At 45.9% G+C, this 24392-nt stretch overlaps 1 protein-coding gene across 6 annotated transcripts in view; it reads left to right on the top strand.

Moving 5' to 3' along the window:
- Positions 1–14345, top strand: part of LOC137427481 (uncharacterized) — a 40987-nt gene extending 26642 nt beyond the window's left edge. For 3 of the 6 annotated variants that reach the window (XM_078778134.1, XM_078778135.1, XM_078778136.1), the window contains exons 7-11: positions 7399–7731; positions 7937–8127; positions 8245–8547; positions 8680–9099; positions 13927–14345. In XM_078778134.1, coding sequence (XP_078634260.1) covers positions 7399–7731; positions 7937–8127; positions 8245–8547; positions 8680–9099; positions 13927–14253 — 1574 coding nt within the window. In that variant the 3' untranslated portion in view covers positions 14254–14345. The remainder of the gene's footprint in view (positions 1–7398; positions 7732–7936; positions 8128–8244; positions 8548–8679; positions 9100–13926) is intronic. The other 3 variants (XM_078778139.1, XM_078778138.1, XM_078778137.1) reach the window with 1 other exon arrangement.
- Positions 14346–24392: the final 10047 nt, after the last annotated feature.

The raw sequence follows: 24392 nt of genomic DNA, 5'->3' as shown, positions 1-24392 counted from the left end.
AATTATGACCTGGAGCCACAGATAAATCAGCATAACATAGCAAGTTGTACCTCGAAATGAAGCTTGTAATGTCAGCTACAAGATGCAATACGATTATTGAGGTCACCAGAGGTCAAACTATGACGTCAGGAGGGGGGTGCCCAAAATTCATGACCTTGAGAACTAATGACCCGGTTTGGAAAAGTTATAATTCAGATAAAAACGTTTTATTAATCATTTTGAGAAGGGCACATATCAGCAAAGTAAAAAAAAAAAAAAAAAAAAATCAGTAAAATCTTACAAATTGACCCTTTGGTGGCTGTTTGAAATTTGGACCAAAATCTAAAATATGCAAAAAATGATGACACTTACACATAAAGACTTAAACATCTTAAAACATGTAAAGCGGGGTTGCAGATATGGCCTAAACCAAACCAATACACTATTTAAGGCATATTAAAACATCAACATGTGAAGAGGTTTGCAGATTTGCTGCGATATGTAACTTTGCAGTCACTTGTCGCGTTCAGTTATAGGTCAGCTGAATGCAATCGTGTTTTTTTGCATTTCAAAACTGTTGAAGACTCCGAGACTGGATAGTTGGTAAAAATATCGTTTTCACCTTATCAGTTCAGTTTTTAATTCGAATTTGTGTTATAAACTACTGACAAGGCCTTCCAATTCCATCTCAGTCCAGACATAGAAGCATTATGTAGGGTACGTCTTACAATTATTAGTCAATCTCATGCAAAAGGATTTTTGCACTTTTGATAAATCTGGCAACTGCAGTATGAACAACATGGGTCACCGCTTTGTCGGCAAGGACAGCACTTTGTTGCACAGGACGCACATTTGCAGGTAGTGGAGAAATCGTCAGGAAGGATCTTTTGATTCTTGCATGGTTTCATAAGAACGTCTTCATAATAGAAACCAAAGTTCCTTGCATCAAGTTGACGACCATTCAGACAATGAAGTTGAAGGAAGGTTCCATAGAAAGCCCTGAGAATGTGTCCCCTTGTTGCTCGGCTTGTTGGAGGTAAATTGATGATGGTCTTTTTGCTGTGGTGGTACAGATAATATCGTAGATCGTCCATGGTTTTGAATGACGCTCCTGGTTTGTAGACCTGGACCAGATACTCTTCCACCATGCCAAAGTCAATGTTGTCTGGGTCATTCCCAAAATCCTTCAGGTATTTTGCTGGATTTACTTTCAGGCCGGCTGGTTTGGTTCCGAACTTGCTCGTGCTATCACAACCAGTCAGTTGATGAACTGCTGGGAGAATTTTTGCATAAATTTGCTCCTAGTCTGTTGCCAAGTGTGTGGACTGGGATGTACCTTGTGGTGTCACCTACTCCAGCTCTCATCCAAATTTCCTGTAATCCATGTGATTTTAGAATTCTCCAGAAGTGTAATACAAGCACAAGAATGTCAGTGTCATTTGAAAAGACAACCAGTCTGATTGCTCCAGAACCTACAGCATGCATAGCATGTGGAAGAAGTCTAACATCAGCCTCCTCTATGTCAATGTCCAAATCAGGCAATGGAACTGGAGCATTGCTGTTGAAACTACCCATGCATGGCTCAATAACTGCCTCGCCATCAATACCTGTTCCACTGACTATAATATCTCTACCAGCCTCGATGTTCTTCAAGATAAATTGTTTTAGAAGCTTCTGTACCTCTACTTTATTATCCGATGACGCCCAGAAAGCATCCATGCAAACAGGTAACTTTGTCTCTTCACCCAGATGACATATCAATTGGAGCACAACAGCATCTCCTGACTCTTTCACTGTCTTTAACAGATCCTTGCACGTAAGTTTCAAATATGTAGTCGATCCGCTCAGCATTTGGACACATACGTTGTACCATCTCAACACATTTGCTGCACAGGTCAGCAAATGTTCCTGCAGAAGGTAGCTTCATCCATCGCAACCATGCCATTACATCAACCAAGGAGGCTGGCTTGCCTCCCTCCCTCCCACTAATTGAGGCAAATGACTCGTTTTCCCCATCATTCAAGCTTTTCTCAAGTTCATGGCAGAGGTCACTCTTGGTGGGATTTTTCATCAGATCAGCGTCATCAAACAGGTAAGAAGAATCTACCAGGTCATACTGCAGGAGATGGTGTATATCATAGTTGCGCACTCGAGCTATGCCAAATATTTTCTGTGCTTCTGCAAGCTCCTTTTTCTGATCTTTGGGTTTTGTTTCAATGGACCTTTTCCCAGATTTCAGGTTTTTGAATGTCTGCAAGTTAGTCCTATGGATTGTATCAAAAAGGGACTTCTCCTTACTGACAAACCGTTCCTCGCGGAATGTTACATACTGCCTGACAGAATGTTCTTCAATGCCTAGAAGGCTCTTTCGGATATTGTCTGTTGCAGTCTCTTAGGTCAAGATATTATGGAGCTTCTTTTCTGTACCAAGTGGAACATGGGCTGGGTTCTCTTTTGTCATTATGTAGGTGATGATGTCCCTGACGTTAGCCTCTGATGTGTTTGTGGCAGACTAAGTAAACTCGTGGTTGACCACCAATTCGGTACTAGGTGTTTGCAGTGCACTGATTTCTCTGTAGAGATTGACCACGGCCAACATTTCATGGTGAATAATTTCCCACTGTGCAACGAAATTCTTCTTCTTTGTACTTCCGATTATCCCCAATGTACTCTTCTGTGATCTGTTTATGGTTTGTTCCAAACACATGTGAGCACCCACCGCATTTAATCGTCCTCTGGTGCGCTTCACAACAAACATTCCAGCCATGAAGTTCTCATACACAACAGGGGCTACCTGTGGTAGCCGACGCATATCCTTCAGGTAGAGTGAGCCCCATCTAAGGTAGTTTATTCTATCACATTCAACAAAGAGAAGGAGCACTGTTTGGACACTATGAAGATGTAGCTGCCAGTCCCCTTCACGATCAGCACGGACTAAATATTTTAGTGACGCAATTGGTGAAGTCATCTGTCATCCTTGATGATGATTCAATGAATGTTTGTAGGAGCTGCTTGCTGAGATTTCGATCTTTCTGAGCAACAGCAGCCTTCAAATCTGTCAAGAGCCGCAGTTCTTTCATATATGACGTCATACCTTTCAGCTTGAAGAATTGACCATTGTAACCTTTCTATGGACTCGGAGAGAGAGCAGCATTAGACCTTTCAAAGACCGCGTGTAGTGAGTTCCATTTAGCACCGATTTGACAACGTTTATCCCAAACACCTTAGTCTCGGTGAAAATCGTTTCAGGGCCACTTCCATCAATATATTTTCCTATCGCACCCATCACTACCTTGATCATATGAAAAGACCCCATACATAAATATGATGTCCTGGAATTCTACAGGATTGTTCATAATAATTTCGCGTGCTATATGATATACACCCTCATCACAAGCAACTGGCATATGGGTCTGATTCATATGGCTGCGTACATCTTGAAAGTTCTGAAGGGATGTATATACAGTAGCATAATCAGTAACTGGATGTGGGAGGACTGGAAGGAATCCTATGTTCTTTTCAGGTACGGTTTCATCAGTAACTAATGAATTTAATGCACTCCAAGATGGCATTGCTTGATTTTCACTAAATTATCTCAACCCACCTTCAAGATCAGACAAGTCCAACCTACTGACCAGCCATGCCACATCTTTGGTCTCAACCTCATCATGTTTTGACTCCTCCATCTTGTAGATACCAGCAGGGACTTCGAACTGAGGGGAAAGACTGAGACTGAGACTTTAAATTTCAACAAGAACAAGACTTCAAATTTCTAGCTGCACCGAGTAATATAATTGATCTTATAATCCGTCAGCCAGGTCTAATATACGGCTTAAACCCTATAAAATTCATTTTTTCTCGTCTAAAACATCACATATTATTTTAAACCACTTTTTAAAACCTGGATATGAACTTCTGTTTTCCGTGTCATGGATGCCATTTTTTGCATATTTGAGATTTTTGTCCAAATTTCAAACAGCCACCAAAGGGTCAATTTGTAAGATTTTACTGAAATTCTTTTTTTTTTTTTTTACTTTGCTGATATGTGCCCTTCTCAAAATGATTAATAAAACGTTTTCATCTGAATTGTAACTTTTTCAAACCGGGTCATTAGTTCTCAAGGTCGTGAATTTTGGGCACCCCCCTCCTGATGTCATAGTTTGACCTCTGGTGACCTCAATAATCGTATTGCATCTTGTAGCTGACATTACAAGCTTCATTTCGAGGTACAACTTGCTATGTTATGCTGATTATCTGTGGCTTCAGGTCATAATTAATTTGCCCTACCCACAAATTTTCAGGACCTTTTCGACTTTTCGGATTTTACACAAAACCATGAATTTCTCACTTATTGCCGTATTTCAGACAGTCTACCCTCGCCAATATGATGTCCTACATGGTCCTCTCCCCAAATTAGGTGGGTAACCTAGGGGCCATTTTTTGCACACAGGACTACACCATGTGTTCTTCTTTATTAAAGTCATATAACTTGTTAGTTTTGAAGTGTAAAACATGCTGGATGCTTTGTAACAACATGTAACTCAAGAATTTAGACACTCCGAGCTTTGTTTCACGAAGGAACTTGCAGTACCGTGGATGGATCCAAGAGGTGGGACCACGAATACTGTTACCTTCATTGTTCATTTGCAAGTTTCATGGAACTTCTTATCAGTTTTCCCATTCGCCAATCCTCGCTCCTCCCCCTTCCTCTCTCTCCTCCCCTCAGCCCAGCTCCATTCTCTTTTTTCTTCACAAGTATAAGAAAGGCTGTGCTGCACAAATGCTTTAGGATTTTGCTTAGGCATTGTTGTGTTTGTGTGTGTGTGTGTGTGTGTGTGTGTGTGTGTGTGTGTGTGTGTGTGTGTGTGTGTGTGTGTGTGTGTGTTCTTTTTTGGATTTGGATTCGTGCCAAGTGCTTTTCGGTATTCCTTTGATGTATATCTTCCTTGTAACATAAGCAAAGTCCTCCACGTTTCATTAAAAATCAGTCGATTGTCTTCTGAACAAGTCTGGACATTAATTATTTTGAGTCTCTCTATCCTTCAAGGCTAAATTAATCAGTTCCACAACAGGTGTTTTGGGTCTTCAGGGTCTTTAGGGTATTTTGGGGTGTTTTCAGGGTATTTTGGCACCAGGCATTGATGAGGTGTATCCAGAAATAATAAGTGCAGCGGGATAAGTCAGAGTCAGGTGGAGGAAGAGGTTGTTGAATGCATGTATGAGAGATGGGTCAATTCCGGAGGAGTGGAGGACAGGGTTAATTGTACCGATATGGAGGGGAATGGAGGATTTTTAAGATCCAGAGAAGTACAGGGGCATTACACTCCCTAGTCATGTCGTGAAGGTGATGGAGAAGGTTCTGGATGGGAAGATAAGGAAGGGTGTTGCGATGGAGATTGGAGAAGAGCAGCAGGGGTTTAGAAAGGGTAGAGGAATGACGTACAGGATGTTAACGTGGAGAGGAGGTTAGAGGTGCAAAGTGAAATGGCATTGGGACTTGTGGACCTTGATAAGGTGTACAATACTGTCACAAGAAAGATGGTGATGGTGAAATTGAGTGCCAGAAGCAGAAGTTAGATTGGTGGAAGGGATGTACAAGGGAGCAAAGGGAAGACTTTTGGTTGGTCCTGGGACGTCCGAGGAGTTCAATGTGAGCATTGTTTTTGCCAGTGAAGCTCTCTCGGTCCACTCGTGTTTATCACGTGGTGATGGAGCTGGTATGTAGGAGGGTAAAAATAAAAGGTATTCTGGGGAGGATATTGTATGTGGACAATTTTGCAGTTGTGGTGGAGGGTAAGAGGGTGATGGAGGTACTGGGGGAGTGAAAGGAGGCATTCAAGAAGCTTGGATTGAAGTTGAATATGGAGAAGACTGAGGTGATGTGCATTGGGTCGTAGAGAAAATAAATTAATATGAGGTTAGAGGGGAAGAAGATCAGACTTGGAACTAGGTTTGAGTGTCTGGGGGGAAGTGACTGGGAATGGTAAGTCAGTTGCTGTGCAGATGAGCTTCACAGGGAGTAAGAAGCCGACTGAAGTGGACCGGTCACATAGTATGGTTGGGGTTGTTTTTTTTCAAGTTTTTGTACTTCATCGACTTTGATAGCGATATGCTGGCCTCCTGTTTCAGAGAGAGCAGAGCAGTGTTCTGAATCCAGGCCACTGAAATGATTCGTATCAAGTGGCTGGAAATTTTTTAAGGTCATTTGCTATTGACATTCGGTTTTCCAAATCACGAAATTAATCATGTTTTTTTATTTTTAGAAAAACACTAGTTCACCCGCTAACTACGGGAGGGGCAGGAAGGCTCATTCCTCTTTGGGGTATATAGATTACAGTCGATCTATGGTCTGGTCTCAAGAACATTAGGTGTGTGTTCATTTACCAAGTTTCTTGTGGAGAGATCGCCAAGTGGTTTAAGCATTTGAGCAAGCACTCCATTCTAATCTGTTAAGGAACGGCTGGCTTGGCAAGCGCTAGCTAGCTGCTTGGTAAAGTAGCACAACCCAGGCTTCCTCCCTTTCAGTTTCGTTTTAAACAAGGAGCGAGTTTCAAAAGTTCACGACAAAAAACGCCACGGAAGCACCAGGAAGGGTCATGTTATTAACCCAACACTTATGGGGTATCTAGAGTACAGTAGATCTTCGCTCAGTTCTGTAAGTAAAACCTACCTCACGCATGTCGGGATTCCTCCAAATTTCTTCATTTAGTGTTATAAACAGCATTAGCGACTGTTTAAAAAGCGAATCATACGTGTTTGTGGTTAATAATATTCATTACTGTTGATTAATGTTCATTACTTCTGGTAGAGGCCGTTGCTCCCACGAAAACGCCATGATAACTCCTCAGTCACATTTGCTCTACGGCTAGGATACGGCGGCCGTACCCCCCCTAAATTGACAGAAACGTGCGGCGGCCGCAGAGTTTCTGAGGTGGCCTCAGGGTGGCCCAAGGGCATATGGCTATCTTTTACAGGCCGTAGGGGTCTCCGTGGAATTATAGCGCAGAGTTATAACTTTTTTCATTTCTAGGTTGGCCGTAGCAATTCAACAAGCCGTAGCCATGACGTAGATGTGTTCCACGTCAACCGTACGTAGGGCGTACGGTGCGCTTGCGTTATTCGTGCGGCTGCCGTAGGCTCTTATCAATGAAAAATGAATTTGGCCAACCCCCAAAAAATTACGGCGGCCGCACTATTTCCACGGTCGCCGTAGGGTAGTCCTAAGGCGTCCCTGTGTTCACCGTACGGTGGCCTTGCGGTCTGTGTGACTACCTGCGGGCAACGCAGGGTCGACGCACGGTTCCCCTACGCCCGCCGTGCGTCCTACGTACGGCCTCCGTGGCAGTCTGCGTCGACCGTGCGCTACCGCTAGAGATCGGAGTATAGGTGTTTGCCACACACATCATCACATTTCACCAGCAGCTCAGATCAGACACATCACCATGCCGCCAAAGAAGCGATCAACCAAGGACAAGGGGAAAGGTGCCAAGAAAAAGACCAACCCAGTCCATGAGGATGAGCAAGAGGACCAGCCATCCATGGAGCCAGAACAGGTGCCAGACACCCAGCCTGAGCAGGACCATGACCCTGATGGAGAGGATGAGAATGAGGATGAGTCTCCCGCGCTCCAGCGCATTGTCGAATTTTACGAGGCCCATCCCTACTTTTACAACCTCAGACATGAGAAGTACCGCAACACCAAGCTGAAGGAGGCGGAACTGGCTGAGCTTGCCAAGGAGATTAAGTGGACCGGTGAGTAGTGAAATTAATCCTGGTACATAGTTGCCACTATCAGTACTTTCCCCATTTCCTCATTTCTGTAATTCTTAAATTACTGATTTGTATTGTAGTTTCATTGTCAATTGTCCAAGTATCATGAAACAAATCCTTCATTGTGTAAATACATAATATTCACTTTCCTCTGACACATTCTAATGTGATTATTTTTTGTTTGCAGTGGAGAAGATCAAGAGGAGGTTCAAAAACCTACGTTCTGCCTATGGCAAACTCAAGAACCGGGCCGGTTCTTCGGGGAAGTCGGGCCAAGCATCCTCCAAGTTAACCAGCCTACAGCAGTGGAAGCTGCGGAACTTGGCCTTTCTCGATGAGGTGATTCAGCCGCGGACCCAGGGACAGGAGTTGGGAAGGGTAAGCATTGGCATTGAATTTGTTTGTGTGCAAATGATCCTCTTCTTTTCAGTCCCTCACAGAACATCCTGAGTGTTGCATGTACCTAATATTCACTTTTCTCTGCCTATGCTTCAGGTTGCTGTGGAGGACGAGGACGAGGAAGATGAAGATGTGGGGGACGACTCTGCGGCACCCGACTCTGAGGCACACGACTCTGCGGCACACGACACTGACGACCATGACAGAGGGTCTGAAAGTCGGACGAGGGGGAGCAGTGCCGACAGTCACCACAGTAGCAGGAACAGGGCGGGCACCAGCACCAGCAGCAGCACCAGGATGAGCAGGAAGAAGGCCGCAAAGACCACCCCTGACGTAGGGGAGCTCCTCCACGAGATGCTGATGGAGAACTGGAGACGGGACCGGGAAACAGAGAAAAAGGTAAATTATAACCGATTTAGTGATAACCTAAACTGTACTTTTAAATGTCATGTGTCATAAGTCTTATGTTTTTTGAAATTTGGATTGAAACAGTTATGATAATTTCCCTTTTTGTTTTCTCTTTCCCCCCAGTTGGAAGAGTCCGCAAGCAGAGAACCAGATGAGCGAGAGGCGTGGGGCAGCTGGCTCCAGACGGTGGTGCGCAACTGCCCGAAGGAGAAGTTCCGACAATTCCAGACTGAAACCCTGGCCCTCTCCCAGCGATACCAGCCAACAGATGAGGGGCAAAGTACGAGTCAGCAGTGTCCGGCTCCAACCCCAGCTCCACCTGCCATGTACCCGCCCCAGCCCGCGGCCTCCCAGTTCTCATTCCAGGGCCAGTTCCAGCACCCTTCCCAGCAGTTCCAGCCCCAGCCGCAGTTCCAATACCAACAACAGCAGCAGCAACCGCCAGGGTATTTGCGGCAGCAGACCTTGACTCGCATCCTCGCGAGATCTCGGAGACGGTGGGAGGGATTTTCGAAGCTCCACACGGTCTCCACGTTTTTCGAAGTTAAGTCTGTTCACAATTGTATTTTGTCGAAACTGTATTTATCTTTCGGTGTGTGAAGTTATTGTGTGCAACTTTGGTCGTTTCTCGGTGTTTATCTTTCATAAATTGATCGTCTGTTTGCCGTGTCGCGAGCAAGGCCTTTGCCGCATCGCGAACGATTTGAAATCGAAGTTAAGTGATTGTTCCCATTTGTATTTTCGTTAAAACTGTATTTATTTATGGTGTTGTACGTATATTGTGTCCCGACGAAGATTTTTCGGTGCAAATCTTTCATACCTGTATTGAAAATCGTGTTAATTCGTGTCGTGTCTTGAGGCCTTGTACAGTGTACACTGTACAACCTTGAGGCTTTGTTTTTCTCTCAGCGGTCCGTCGTTTGTGATCCAATAACTTTCGTTCTCTGTATTCCCAGTCTTTTCACCCATAGCCTACTTCCTTGTGTAAATCGCAACTCAAAAAAAACAAACAAAAAAAACATTTCCTTCTCTGTTCTCATTCGTTTATTCATTCTTATTCGTTCGTTCGTTCTTCGACCACGTGTTTCTCCCCCATTTCCCCAGATAGTTTTCACTGTTATTAACCTTCAATGTTTACACTTTCCCCTCAAGTTATGTATTCCATCATATTTTATAACACCTTTTTCTTCTTCTTCTTTAAAAGGCTGCTTTCGACTTGCTCACCAAATCAATTCATCCCCAAAAAAATATCCATCTCCTATAGTGCCTTTTTTCTACATTCCCTAAACTCTCCTGCACTCCATCCTCCATCCAGCGTCCTTAAACGTATTTTTAACTCGAAGGTCACAAGAAACCCATTTTGCAATAAATGTTCGTTTCCCATAAATCGTACACTTTCTAAAATCCAATCTCACCCCTCCCCTCCAAATCTTCCCCATAACCCCTCCCCTCCAAATCTTCCCCATCACCCCTCCCCTCCAAATCTTCCCCATCACCCATCCCTTTCAAATCTCCCCCCTTGCCCCCTCCCTCCTAAACTACCCCCTCACCCCTCCCCGCCAAGACGCCCCCTCGCCCCTCCCCTCCTAGACTCCTACCTCACCCCTCCCCTCCAAATCTCCCCCATATCCCATCCCTTTCAAATCCCTCCCCTTGTCCCTTCCCTCCCAAACTCCCCTCTCACCCCTCCCCTTCAAATCTCCCCACCCTCATTGCTTCTCAATTTCCCCCCTCTCACTCCCCCTCCTCAAAGCATCCTCCCTCCTTCTTCCCCCTTCCAACTCTCACCTCCATCTCCCCCAACCTTCTGCCTCGCTCTTCCCCCACCTCAAATAACACCTCATTGTGCCTCACCCAATCACCATCAAACCTTTTGTCCGCCCCATCCTTCCCTTTCTCCGAGCTATTCTGAAATCTCTGACACACCTTCAACAGCTCTCCCTACCTCTTCCACCTCTTCCACATCTTACCATACCCCTCCTCCCCCCTGTTCTGTATCTGATGCTCCCCCTTCCTCTTCATTAACGGTATGGACCTCAAACATCCGGGGCCTTCGTTCAAACTTAACTGATCTCTCCATACAGGTTGCTTCTGTCAAACCAGACGTGATCTGCTTAACAGAAACTTTCCTCCTTTATGATGTCTCTGATTCCTTAGTATCTCTCCCGGGCTACTCACTCCTCCGGTATGATAGACCTGAGCCTCGTCCTGGAGGCGGGGTTGCTATCTTTATCAAAAACTCTCTTCCTCACTCGCCCTGCACTGCACTCTCTCCACCTCACCCCCAGGAATACCTCTGGCTACGGCTTCCCCTTCGCTCCCACCTCTTGTTCATATGTGTGTGGTACCGTCCACCAAACAGTGATGACTCCATCTACATCTCACTGTCTGATAATATGGACCAACTTCTATCTACTCATTCCAACTCTCTCTTCCTCATATGTGGTGATTTCAACTGTCATCATGCCAGTTGGCTGGGTGTGGGTACCTCTCTCACCAGCCATGGCTCCTCAGCAAAGGACTTCTGCGACTCACTGGGACTGACACAATCTGTCAATTTCCCGACCCGGATCTCAGTCAACGGAACATCTTCTCTTCTGGACTTGGTTATGACTAACTTCCCTGAAAATGTCTGCTGCTCTTCTTCTGCTCCAATCGTATCATCTGATCATGTCCTTGTTAAAGTGGACATCTCTCTGACCATCCTCAGGGAGCCTGCTCAGCGTCGACGAGTCTGGCATTTCACTCAGGCCAACTGGCACGGTCTTCAAGCAGCCATCAATCATCTGGACTGGTCTCCCATCTCTACCACCTCTGACATCAACTCATCCTGGGAATTCTTCCAAAGTAAATTGCTCTCTCTCATGCACAGATTTATCCCATCTCGTCTTCAGTTGTCATACCCTTCCTCCCGTCCATGGTACACGGAATCTTGTGGTGAGGCTGTTGCCCAGAAACAACTTGCCTTCGTCTCCTGGAAAGCAAATCCAACGGAAGGAAATCTCACAAAGCCCGAAACAAGTGTGTGTCCACCCTCAGGAGAGCCAGGAAACAATATCTCTCCGTTCTCAAGACCGAACTCTCTTATCTGTCTCCCTCTTCCAAATCCTGGTGGCGTCTGGTCAAATTCGTTTCTGGTGTTTGTTCCCCCTCCATCCCCTCCCTTACCTCAAACGGCTACACAGCTGACTCCGCACGTGAAAAAGCTGAATGCCTCAACTCTGTGTTTGCCTCTAAATCTTGTGTCCCAAACCCATCCCTCTCTGTACCCACCATACCCAGTCGTACCCTGCTGCTCCTGGACTCCGTGTCCTTTCCTCCTGACAAGGTGGAAAAGTTTCTGTCAACCCTCGAGTCTGATTCTGCAACTGGACCCGACGGCATCAGCCCACGGGTCCTAAAATCCTGCTCTGCTGCTCTATCTCACCCTCTCTCTGTTCTCTTCACCCTCTCTTTTGCTCAAGGTCAATTGCCATCTGCTTGGAAATCAGCCAACATCACCGCTTTGCACAAAAAAGGTGCAAAAACAGATCCTAGCAACTACAGACCAATCAGCCTTCTCCCAATTATCAGCAAAGTCATGGAATCCATCATTGCTTCGGATATGAAATCTTTCCTCTTCTCCAATGGCTTGATCTCTGATCATCAATTTGGTTTCAGACCAGGTCACTCTACTCTGGACATGCTGCTTCTGCTGTCTCAACAATGGATGGAGGTCCTCAATGCCAAACAGGAAATTAGAGCTGTCTCCCTCGACATATCACGTGCCTTCGACACGGTCTGGCACCCCGCTCTGCTCACCAAACTCTCCTCCTTTGGTATCCATGGAAATCTCCACGCATGGCTGGCAGACTTCCTCTCTAGTCGTCGTCAACGTGTGGCCCTGAATGGGTTTCTCTCATCTCCTCTTCCTGTTCAGGCTGGAGTTCCCCAAGGCAGTGTTCTGGGCCCCGTGCTTTTTCTGGTCTTCATCAATGATCTCTCTGACTCTCTTGAAAATCCTCTCTATCTCTTTGCTGATGACTCCACTCTCTGCCGCTCCATTCCTCTTCCCTCAGATCGGCAGTCTGCAGCCTTCTCACTCTCTGAAGACTTGGACAAAATCACAGACTGGTCAAACAAGTGGAACATGTCTTTCAATCCTGACAAATCTCACACTCTTACTATGTCTCTCCGAAAAGATCGACTGGACAACCCTCCCATCTACTTTCTCAACAATCCTCTCCAAGAAGTTCTGTCGCTCAAGCTTTTGGGTCTCACTATCTGCCATGATCTTTCTTGGGAAAACCACATTTCCAAGCTGGCCTCCAAAGCCAGTCGCCGACTGGGCATCCTCCGTCGTGCGAAGTCCTTCCTCGGCAGACCTGAGCTCCTCACCACATACAAGGCTTTCATCCGCAGCTCAATGGAATACTGTTCTCCCCTATGGGCCGGTGCTCCTGCCTCACACCTAGCTCGGCTTCACGCTGTTGAAACCAAAGCTTTCAGAATTATTGGAATCTCCCGCGATGAAGCTATCTCTGAGGGCCTTTCACTCACTCACCGCAGGCAGGTAGGTGGTCTTTCTGTCTTCTACCGACTCCTCTCCGGCCTTGCACCCCCAGCTCTCTCTGTGCTCTGTCCCCCAAATATTCCTACAGGTCGCACAAGATCTGCCAGCAACCCTCTGATGGTTAAACTGCCGAAATCTCGGCTCTCTGCTCACCTTCACTCTTTCATTCCTCTTTTCTCCCGCCTCTGGAACAAACTCCCTCACTCCCTTCAATCCCACTCCTCCCTCCAGGTCTTTAAAACAGCTGTTCACCACCATCTCTTATCTTCCCCCATCCAAAACCTTGATCTTTTCTACCCCCGCTAATTCACCCCAGATCCACCTTGTTTGAAATTCCAACTTCTTTCCTGGAAGTCCTGGCAGTGTCCATATGTTTTATACCTCTCCCACCACCCCCTTCCCATGCCCCCCCCCCCCCCCCAAAGCCCTCGCCCTCTCTCAGATCTCTCGATGTCTCCATGTCTCTCGGTCCCTGCTCTCAAATGTTGTGTTTGTGTCCTTCCCCCTCTCTCCCCATCTTGTCTACCGCTCCCGATGTTATATGTTTTATGTGTCGGTTTGTCTTTCTGTGTGATTAATGTTCGCTCTTTCACGAGCCTCGATCTTGTATACAAAAAAAAATGCTGGTAAGTTATTATAAAGAAATAAACTCATCAAATCAGGATTCTATGTAAAACATAAAAGATTTTATTGCAGAAATTTATAAAGATATTAACTCAGTAAATTATGATTCTATGTAAAACATACAAGATTTTATTCCAGAAACGTACTATTTATATAGAACCTTTATTTAATGTGCATTTTTCTTGTGTCTACAGACCCAGTCGCCTCAACAGCAGCAGCAGCAGCAGCCGCAGCAGCATCAGCAGCCGCAGCAGCATCAGCAGCCCGCCCTCCCCACCTCTGCTCCTACTATCCCCAGCACCAGCAACATATTCGGGGACCAAGACTTGCTCCCGGCCCTCCGCACCCCTGCATTGGGGGACAGACTGAGCCTCTCGGGATTCAGTGGTGGTAGCAGCTTCGGCCTCCATGGCACCAGCGCGGACCAGTCCTTGCTCAGCTGTCTAATGAGGCCCCAGACTTCATCTCCGGCAGACAAGGCAGACAAGGCGTGCGCTGAGTCCGAGTCTGATGGAGACTAATATAAATATGTTGCTGTTACTATATATATGATATGTTAGTTATTTTTGTTATAGCTAATAAAATGGTACCATTTATGGGCTTTGAAACTTGATTTATGTGTTGGTCTTTAATTCTTCCATAATATAATTATTTATATACCTTTGAAAATAGGAAAGAAAGTTAAAAATTAATACCACAATAGAGTGAATATTTACGCTATTACTTTAATCTGATCACTTTAAAGACACAGGGAAGCATCATAATTAATAAAGAAACAGAAAATAAAAACCAGCAATTGGGCACTTAAAACTTTCAAGGGAAATTTTCCCTTTATTTATAAATGGAAATTTTCATTGCTAAAATTGATTTAAGTGTCTAATTTATGGGTTTTATATTTTTATTTTATCGTTCAATTATTGCTGTCTGTTTCTTTGTTTATTGTGGGATAAAACGATAAAGCAAACAAACTGGGTTATATTCAACTTTTAAATACTTTATTTGACAAGTGGGATCACATGGTACATTTAGTTCACAGGTTATTATAAGGTCAGATGTTATGGCTATAAAGTTCATTTGATGGTCCAATTATAATAATTCACCAGTTGAGAGCTGCCTCCTGCCATGGCACGCTGCCGGCAGCACTGTTATAATAGTGTTTGAGGTGTATCCGCAGCTCTTTGCCGGCACGGTTCTCCCTGGGGGCACGTAGTGCACCCTGCATGTCGGCGAGGTAGCCTGCATCCCTCCATGCCTCTGGGACAATCACACCGTCCGCCTGCTCCCCGTCAAGGTCGGCATTCTGCAGGTTGGGAAAGCGGATCCGCATCAGGTTGTGAAGTATCACACACGCCTTGGTGATCTTGGTGGATGTCTCGGGGGTGGTCATGAGGGTGGTGAGGAGGCACCGGAAACGGTTGGCAAGGATGCCGAAAGCATTCTCAACCACCCTCCTGGCACGGGAACACCTGTAATTGAAGATGCGTTCGTCGTGCGTGAGGTTCATGTGGGAGAAGGGCTTCACCAGGTATGTTCGCAGGGGGAACGCGTCATCCCCGATGAAAAAGTATGGCACGTCGTGGTCGTCGTTGGGGAGGGAAACCAAGTCTTCCTTCACGGTGGTCGGGCTCGATGGAAGACCGGTTGTAAATTCCTGCATCAGAGGCAGCTCCTTCCGCACCCACATGCACCCAAAGGAAGCGATAGTCTGCGTCCACAATCCCCATCAGCACTATTGAGAAGAAGCCCTTGTAGTTGAAGTAGACGCTGCCTGACTTCGATGGCTTCTTTATCTTTATATGTTTGCCGTCAATGGCCCCGCAAGCGTGAGGGAAGTTCCACCTCCCGAAGACCCGGGCAACTTCATTCCATCCATCAGGAGTTGAGGGGTCACGAACACCTCGTCCCGGTACTCTTCAGAGATGGCATCGCACACCTCAGGCACAAACAGTGATATTGTGTTATGTGCCACCCTGAAGCTGAATGCAAGCAAGTGGCGGGAGTCACCCGTTGCCAGGAACCGGAGTGTTATGGCCATCTTCAGGCCTGGTGCAACGGGGGGCCTTGCACCGTCGCTTTTTGTGATTCTGGGAGCGACACGGACCAGCATCTCCTGGAACATTGCAGGTTCCATATGCAGGAATGCCTTGAAGTCACCCCTGGATTCACGCATCAGCTCCTGCATCAGGTTGTCGTAGTGGCCCAGGGTGACACGCCGCAACAGCCAGGGCTTCACCCACATCGTCCTCCTTTTTCGCTGCCGTCGGGCCAGCCGCTGCTCCTCCAGGAAAAGGGCTGCAATCAGGTAATCTCGCTCTCGATGCACCCGCCTCAGCTGCATGCGCAGGTAGCCTCTGCCGTTGAGGAACAACCAGCGCCATCTGTATATAACCTGGTACACAATCTATATGACAGATATGAGATATGATATACATATGAAAAAGAACTGGTATATATACCCACTCGTTACCGTCCATCTGGCCGCACGTTCGCCTTAGGGCCCCCCTGTGGTCACCTTGCGGGCACCTTGAGGCTACCTTGCGTCTGCCTTGAAAATTCTATGGCCGCCGCAGGGACGCCCTAAGGTCACCGTGCGACATCAAATCAAAGACCGTACGACACCCCCACGTTTTTGGTCTCCACAATTTCTAAATACCCCGTGCGGCTACCCGAAAAATAAAAACATGTGACTGCTACATTGTGTGACCGTGGAAATACTGCGGCCGCCCTATAATTGCTAGTGGCCGTAGATTTTTTAGACCCTACGGCCACCGAGCCAAATGTGACTGAAGCATAAGCTATTTATATACGTTGACTCGCTTGAAAAACCCCTTGGGCTTGGGGAGGTGGTATATTATTGGTACTAGTACCCGACTGCAAAGCCGCAATGAGCCAGCGAAGCCAAAGCCTCTTGCCACTATTTTACCCATCACTATGGCATCAGTAGGTTAGGTAGTTGGTAGTAGGTAGGTATAGTAGGTACCGTACCTGGTAAGACTTGGTAAAAGAGAAGAGCAGACAGTCCTCCCCAATACCTACATACAATAAATGTCACAAGAAGCTTAAGGAAGTAACTATACGATGTGCTAGCTTAAGGCCTATTTTAAGAAATTTTAACTGGGCTTAACATACGTTTTCACAGTATGTGTGTCGTCTTCTAACTTCAGTCGCTGTCAGGGCTGGTTCTCTCCGGGCACTGCGGCTTCCTCCACCAGAAGAAGTTAGCTTGCAGTAAGATCAGTGCCGACAGATCAGACGATAGCGCCGTTTCAACGGCAATGTGTGACTGTCGTTAATCAAACCGAGCTTTCTTTCTTTATGTAAACCGCTTATACCGTATTTCTGGCCGTGAAAAGCTATCCCCGACAGCCGCGAGATTTCTAAAAAATAATTCTTCGTCAATTTTAGAATATTTGACGCCGTTTTCACCCTCCAAAACGCGTAATAAGCTTTAAAAATATATTTTTTCAAATGCTCGAATCTCATTGGTTACGGTGTTTGGTGACGATTTTCGTTGAAGATAACGAGGTTGGTTTTAACGTATTTTAATTACAAATTAGAGGTGCAATAGATTGTGAATCAAAGAAAGACGGGTGAAACAAACTCCTATTGAACTTTTTCGCAATTGTTTTATGCAAACTTCCACATCCGGTCGATGGCGGCCTCCATTGCGTGATTTGGTTTTAGAAATATTTTTTCAAATGCTCGAATCTCATTGGTTCCGGTGTTTGGTGACGCTTTTCGTTGAAGATAACCAGGCCCGTGCGGGCCGAGGTTGGTCTTAAAGTATTTTAATAATAAATTAGAGGTGCATAAGATGGTGAATCAAACAAAGACGGGTGAAACAAACTCCTATTGAACTTTTTTCAATTTGTTATGCATACTTCCACATCCGCAAGATGGCGGCCTCCATTGCACTTTGGAATTCTCAAGCCAAGGCATAATCTGGTTTTCGACATAATACGTACGCGTTTATTGACAACACCGGCTTCGCCGGCTATTAATATTGTTTTGTAATAACATTAATATTACGCTATTATCTTTAGTTTTGTTATTTGCAGCGGCCTTGGAAAAACGCCACGATAAAGCTAACTTAAAGATTTCCGCTTCCGGTCCGGTCTGGAGAGGACGCTGGCGTTACTTGTTCGCCGCTTCTCCGACTGGGTCATTCTACATAGTCTTCTTTTCTGGTGGTCGTGGCGGCTTTTTGGCCATTGGGTCTGCCCTCTGCTCGGTCCCGGCTCTGCTCCTGGCTTCGCCTGCCCAGCTCTTCCACTGTTTCCTCAGGCCCGCTACCGTTGTTTGTGGCCGTTGTTTACGGCTGCGGCTGTTTGCTGCTGCGGCCTTTGTTGTCTTGGCTTGCGGCTGCGGTCGTTTGCCGCTGCGGCAAGGCCGACTCGTCCTCCTCGACCTTGGCCTCTTACTCGTCCCTTCGCTCCTGCCTGGCATGGCTCTAAGGTACTCCGCCGCAAGGCTTCTTCTGCTAAATACTCACTCCACCCCATCATGCATCTCTGCAATTAAATCCCACGGACTCCTGCGACGACCCAGATACATTCATAGAGGCTCCGGTCGTAAGTTTGTTTACTTACAAACAGGTCACTTCATTCCCGTACTCTGGTCGGCTCAGCGCACTCCCACTCATCGTCTCAGCGCACCTGGTCACAGCAACGCACACGATCGCACCTCCTGTCTGCAAACCCTGGCTAAATCATCTGAGTTCATCCCCACCGTACAAAGCAACATCAAGCTCACCCTGTTCAATACCCGGTCCCTCAACAACAAAAGCCTCATCCTGAACGACTACATTCTGGAAAATAAACTGGACTTTCTCTGTCTCACTGAAACCTGGCAACAACCTCTGGACTACTTCGCACTCAACCTCACTACACCCAATGGATAATCATACATCAATAAACCACGCTCGGAGGGCCGAGGTGGTGGAATTGCCGTTATTCACCGACAAGACATCAAGACCAACCTCATCTCCATCTCATCTGCTCCATCATTTGAACACCTGGCTTTTAAACTCTCTGGTCACACACAGTCAGTCATGGCTGTTGTCTACCGCCCTCCCAAACCACACCCATCATTCCTGTCTGACTTCTCCTACTTTCTGACCCAGCTATGTTCCCTCTCCCCCTCAATCCTCCTCCTTGGTGATTTCAATATCCACATGGACTCCACTGACTCCACAATAACCATCTACTTCACTGATTTACTCACCTGCTTTAACCTCACTCAACATGTCAACTTTCCTACCCATAACCGTGGTCACATTCTGGACCTTGTCTGCTCTACTGGATTAATTTTGCACCATCTCTCTGGCTCCGACCTCACCCTCTCTGACCACTTAGCCATCACTATGACCATCAACATCCCCACCCCAGCACCAAAGCATTATCGCACTATCAACTTCCGTAAGCTAAACGCTCTTTCACCTACCTCATTCTCATCCACCCTCTCTGAAAAAATGTCCACTTCTCCCTTCGTTGACCTCCACACCCCTTCTGACCTCACTGACTACTACAACCACACTCTCTCTTCCTGCCTTGACCAGCTTGCGCCTATAAAAACCAAAACAGTTTCTTTCACCCATTCTGCTCCCTGGTTTACCCCTGAACTCCGCCTGATGAAAACTCGTGCTCGCCAACTTGAAAGACTCCGCAATAAAACAGGTCTCACAATTCACTCCCAAGCCCACAAGGACCACCTACAGCACTACAAAGATGCCCTCTCCCGCGCCCGCTCCGCCTACTACTCTCAAATTATCCACTCTGGCTCTGGAAACCCAAAAGCACTCTTCTCTACAATTTTTTTTTTTTTTTGGATACAGAGTCGAGGCTCGTGAATAAACAAACTCCTCAGCCCCCTGGACACCACCACCCAGTCATTCACAGTAGACAACTGCATCTCCTTCCTTTCATTCTTCCAAAGCAAAATTGACAACATCTACAGCAGCTTAACCACCACCGCACCTGCTCCCCCTCAAACCACCTGCCCCTCCCTTATCCTGCCAACCCCTGTCTCAGTTCTCCCCAGTCTCCCCTACTGACCTCTCTAAACTCCTCATAGGAATGAAAACTGCCACCTGCACTCTTGACCCCATCCCCTCCAGCTTTGTCAAGGCCTCCCTTCCTGCTCTCTCTCTCCACTTATCACTGCAACAATAAACTCCTCCCTGTCTACAGGCATCGTCCCACCATCCCTCAAAATTGCTGCTGTTACCCCCATTCTGAAAAAACCTGGACTCACCCTGACACCCTAAACAACTTCAGACCCATCTCCAACCTACCCTTTCTGTCAAAAGTTTTGGAACGTGCTGTAGCCACTCAACTCAAACATCACCTCTCTGCCAATAACCTGTATGAAACATTCCAATCCGGATTCCGCTCCAACCACAGTACTGAAACTGCTCTCCTCAAAATCACCAACGACCTTCTCCTCTCCTCTGACGCTGGCAACCTCAACATTCTCATCCTCCTCGACCTCAGTGCCGCCTTTGACACCATCAATCACACCATCCTCCTCACCCGACTTGAAACCACCTTAACATTATCGGCACTGCCCTCTCGGATCAAATCATACCTCTGACAGACGCCAGTTCATCTCCATCAATAACTGCAAATCCCCCACTGCTCCCCTCCCCCAAGGTTCAGTTCTTGGCCCCCTCCTCTTCATCCTGTACCTGTCCCCCCTTGGTCACTTAATCCGCCGTCATGGTCTCAAATTCCACTGCTTCGCCGATGACATCCAGCTTTTCATCTCCACCAAGTCCATCTCCACCGCCACCCACTCTATCCTGACAAACTGCATTACTGAAATAAAATCCTGGCTTCAAATCAACTTCCTCAAACTTAACTATGATAAATCTAAAATAATCATCATTGGCCCAAAAACGCTCACCAAATCCACCCATAACTTTGCCCTCAACATCGACGGTTTCCCAGTATCCACCTCCCCTCACATCCGGAATCTTGGCATCATCTTTGACCAAACCCTCTCCTTCGACAAATACACTAAACAGATCACAAAGACAGCCTTCTTTCACTTGAAAAACATCGCCCGTCTCCGTCCATCCCTCTCCTCCACGGCTGCAGAAACCCTCATCCACGCCTTCATCACCTCCCGTCTGGACTACTGCAACAGCCTCCTCTTTGGTTCGCCCTCAATAATCATCAATAAACTCCAATACATTCAGAACTCCGCTGCCCGTCTACTCACCCATTCCCGGACCCGTGACACATGACCCGTGACCCCCGTCCTTTATAAGCTTCACTGGCTCCCCATCCCCCAGAGAATCCAGTACAAAATCCTCCTCTTGACCTACAAAGCCCTCCATAACCTGGCCCCATCCTACCTTACTGACCTCCTCTCCAGACACACTCCCACCTGCAACCTCCGCTCTGCTGGTACCAACCTCCTGACCCCCCCCCCCCCCCATGCGGACCAAATTCAGATCCTGAGGGGACAGGGCCTTCTCCATCGCTGCTCCCACCCTCTGGAACTCACTACCTCACACCATCAGAGACTCCTCCTCACTCACCATATTCAAAACATCACTCAAGACCCACCTCTTGAACACTGCATTCAACATTTAACCCACAGCATTTAACCCCTGACTATCTCTTCTCCTTCACCTTCCTTTTGCTTTGATTATTTACCTATTGATTTTTGTCTTTTTGCACTTGTTTTTTTGTACTCTGTCAAAGCGCCTTTGGGCTTCTTGAAAAGCGCTATATAAAAGAAATGTATTATTATTATTATTATTAATATGGCTATACATCTCAACACGCAACCCATTGACGGCAATGGTGGGGGAAACCCCCTTGGGGAGGGGGGCAAATAAATGCGCTACAACCTTCATTATGTAACCCTTGGTCATCCTGTTAAGTTTGGTTGAGATTGGATAAGTAACGACAGAATATATTGGCGTCAAAAATTCATCAGACAGACACAAATGGTGTATTTTAGTATGATGTTGGATGGTGCACTCCCTACAGGCTTCTCATGGGTTGCAATGTTTTTTCTTTGAAAAATTGTACACCGCTCCTTTCCTATGCCATCTCCAGGCGCTGCATATCGTCATTGCCGGGCACCGAAGGGGTCTCGGCAATGACGCACGCTGAAAAGGAGTACTCAGTTTTCACTCTGGTTGTTTGTTTTCTTGCTTTCTTGTTTGTTTGTCCGGGCGATATCTCAGCCATCCTTTGTGATAGGAAGCTGAAATTTCGGCACAATAGTGAGCAAGTCCTTTGTCAAAGAGGGTATTTTTTGTTTTTTGATTAATCAATTAATTGAGGAGTTATTTAATTATTAGCGATTAATTAAGTACTTATACATTTCCTTTCTCTTCTGGCCATTATCTCAGGCACCTTTTGAGTTAGGAAGCTGATATTTGGACATGCCAATGACCAAGTGATTTGGCTGCAAAGGCTATTTTTTATTTATTGATTCATCAATCAATCAATCAATTAATCGATTTATTTAATGACAATGCTTTTTTTTTTTAAGTTACAGATTCAGATGAAATGGTGGTGGTTTATGTGTTATATTAGCGAATTGCTTAATGATTTCATTTTTTTATGATTATTATTTATTTATTTACATTTTTAATTATTTATTTATTTTCTTTCTCATCTGGGCAATATCACAGGCACCTTTTGAGCTAGGAAGCTCATATTTGGACATGACAGTGACCAAGTGATGTGGCTACAAAGGATATTTTTCATTTAGATTAATCAATTAATTATTTAATTTTTTTATTAATGCCTTATTTAATTAAATTTCTAAAAGATACATCTTTGGATGAAGCACTAGTGGTTTAGTTATGCTATTAGCCAATTGATTAACAAAATATTTTATGATAATCTTTTCTTGATTTTAATTATGCAATTACTCAATCAATTATTGTGCATCTCTCCCTCTAAATAGTCTCGATGAGCTGCACGGCGGTATTGCCGGGCGCCAGAGGCGCCCCGGCAATGCCGCGCTGGAGGATATTTAATTATTTGGCATGGGGGCGGTGTACTTTGAATGTATCTGTACTTGTTTAAAGTTTATTTTGGTCCTTCATTTGAAAAGCCTTTTTGCTTTCAACAATGACCACTTCTAGGTCGCTTGAAATGCAAGGTTCATCATTGGGATATATGTTTACTGTATTTACCAGGATGTGAAGTTATAGAGAAAAATTCACATATTTATTAATTATATGGCCACCTCTTCAATATTCCTTGAAAAGTGCTCCATAATCGGTGATTTAAAAACATGTTTGCAAGTTTTCAATTGAGATCTTGTTCCACTTCCTGATGCCCATTCTCCATCAATTTTTAGTTTTTCATTTTTGTTTACATTTCGGCAGAAGAACAATGTTGTGGTCGGAACGACCGATAATTGGTATTCCACCAATCTTGTTGATTTGTAAGTGTCCTTTATTCAAACGGAACAGTGGTCAAGGATATTGTGACGTCGTCTCTGGATAACTCCAAAGAGGTTGGCGAGTCTTCACAGACCACGAATGCCATCCGTGCGGCTCATCTTTGGCAAGCTTCCCATGCCCAGCGTCGCATTACCGTTAAGGTGAGATGATTGTCATGGATAGAGAGAGTATCGTGCCGACAGCTGCATAACCGATGTTAATGAATTGGCCAAGCAGAACCCAGGTTACGCACCGCTTCCTGTGATCTATAGCCCAATTAGCCTTGACAATTAAACCCCAGAGGCCTTAAGCCTCAATCAGAATGGACAGCAGACGCCAGGGCACTAATTCTTCCAAAAATGTATTGCACATGTATTTTTAAAAGCCCACTTCTGGATCGTTACCTTGTCATTGGTGAGTGGGCTTGCGTCGATCTATGACTCCTTGAGCGATGCCGTCGGGAGTCTCGTACTCCTGGTAGGATCACCCAAGGCGGTAAGGTCGAGGTGTCAGACTAAAAGCGATCCAAATAAGACCTCAACGGCAAAACACAACATCTAAATGTGTCAACGGCTATGAAGGCGGATGAAGGCTGCAGCGGGAAGGGGACCGCCAATCGTCTTGGTATCCTTGCCATTGGAACTCGGCCCCCAGTCGTCAAGTAATATGTGGTGGCTGTTGTGCACCGGTCTTCCCACAATAAAAGAAGTCACGCACAGGCGTTTTCCTGTTAAAGTGCAACAGGATTTGCGGCTTGAAGATCGGCCTCTTTAGCCACCTGCGGACCCACAACTCGTGATCTGAAAAAGTAGCGTACTCAGCTACGAGTGATTGCCGAAGAGAAGAGATTTATAAAGAAAGCAAATTACAAGCATGTATTTACAAGGCACATATACTTTCCCACTTGTCCCTTACAGCTACGTGAATATTCCCACCATTGGATTACAGAGTTCAGGTTGAGCCTGACAACAAAGTTCCAAGACAATGCTAAGGGTGTGAACATCGGCATAATCCGTGGTTTCACCTTTGCAACAAAACGGATTATTTCTAGCTCTTATGGCATGCATAAATTATTACCAGCAGTGATGGTCCATAGCTGTACCTAAACAAAACATATTCAACCATATGGCCAAGTGGAGTCTCTTCACTTCATGAACAAAGTTGCTTATGTTAATGACAATGGCAAAGGACAAACTTACCCCCGTTAGCCCTGCACTTCATTCTCATTTTCCAGCCTTTTCTTCC

The sequence above is a fragment of the Myxine glutinosa genome, chromosome 5, assembly GCF_964187855.1.
Source record: "Myxine glutinosa chromosome 5, kmMyxGlut1.1, whole genome shotgun sequence".
NCBI classification, from domain to species: Eukaryota; Metazoa; Chordata; class Myxini; order Myxiniformes; family Myxinidae; genus Myxine; species Myxine glutinosa.
Note: the sequence above shows the minus strand (reverse complement) of the source record. Positions and strands in the feature narration are given on the sequence as shown.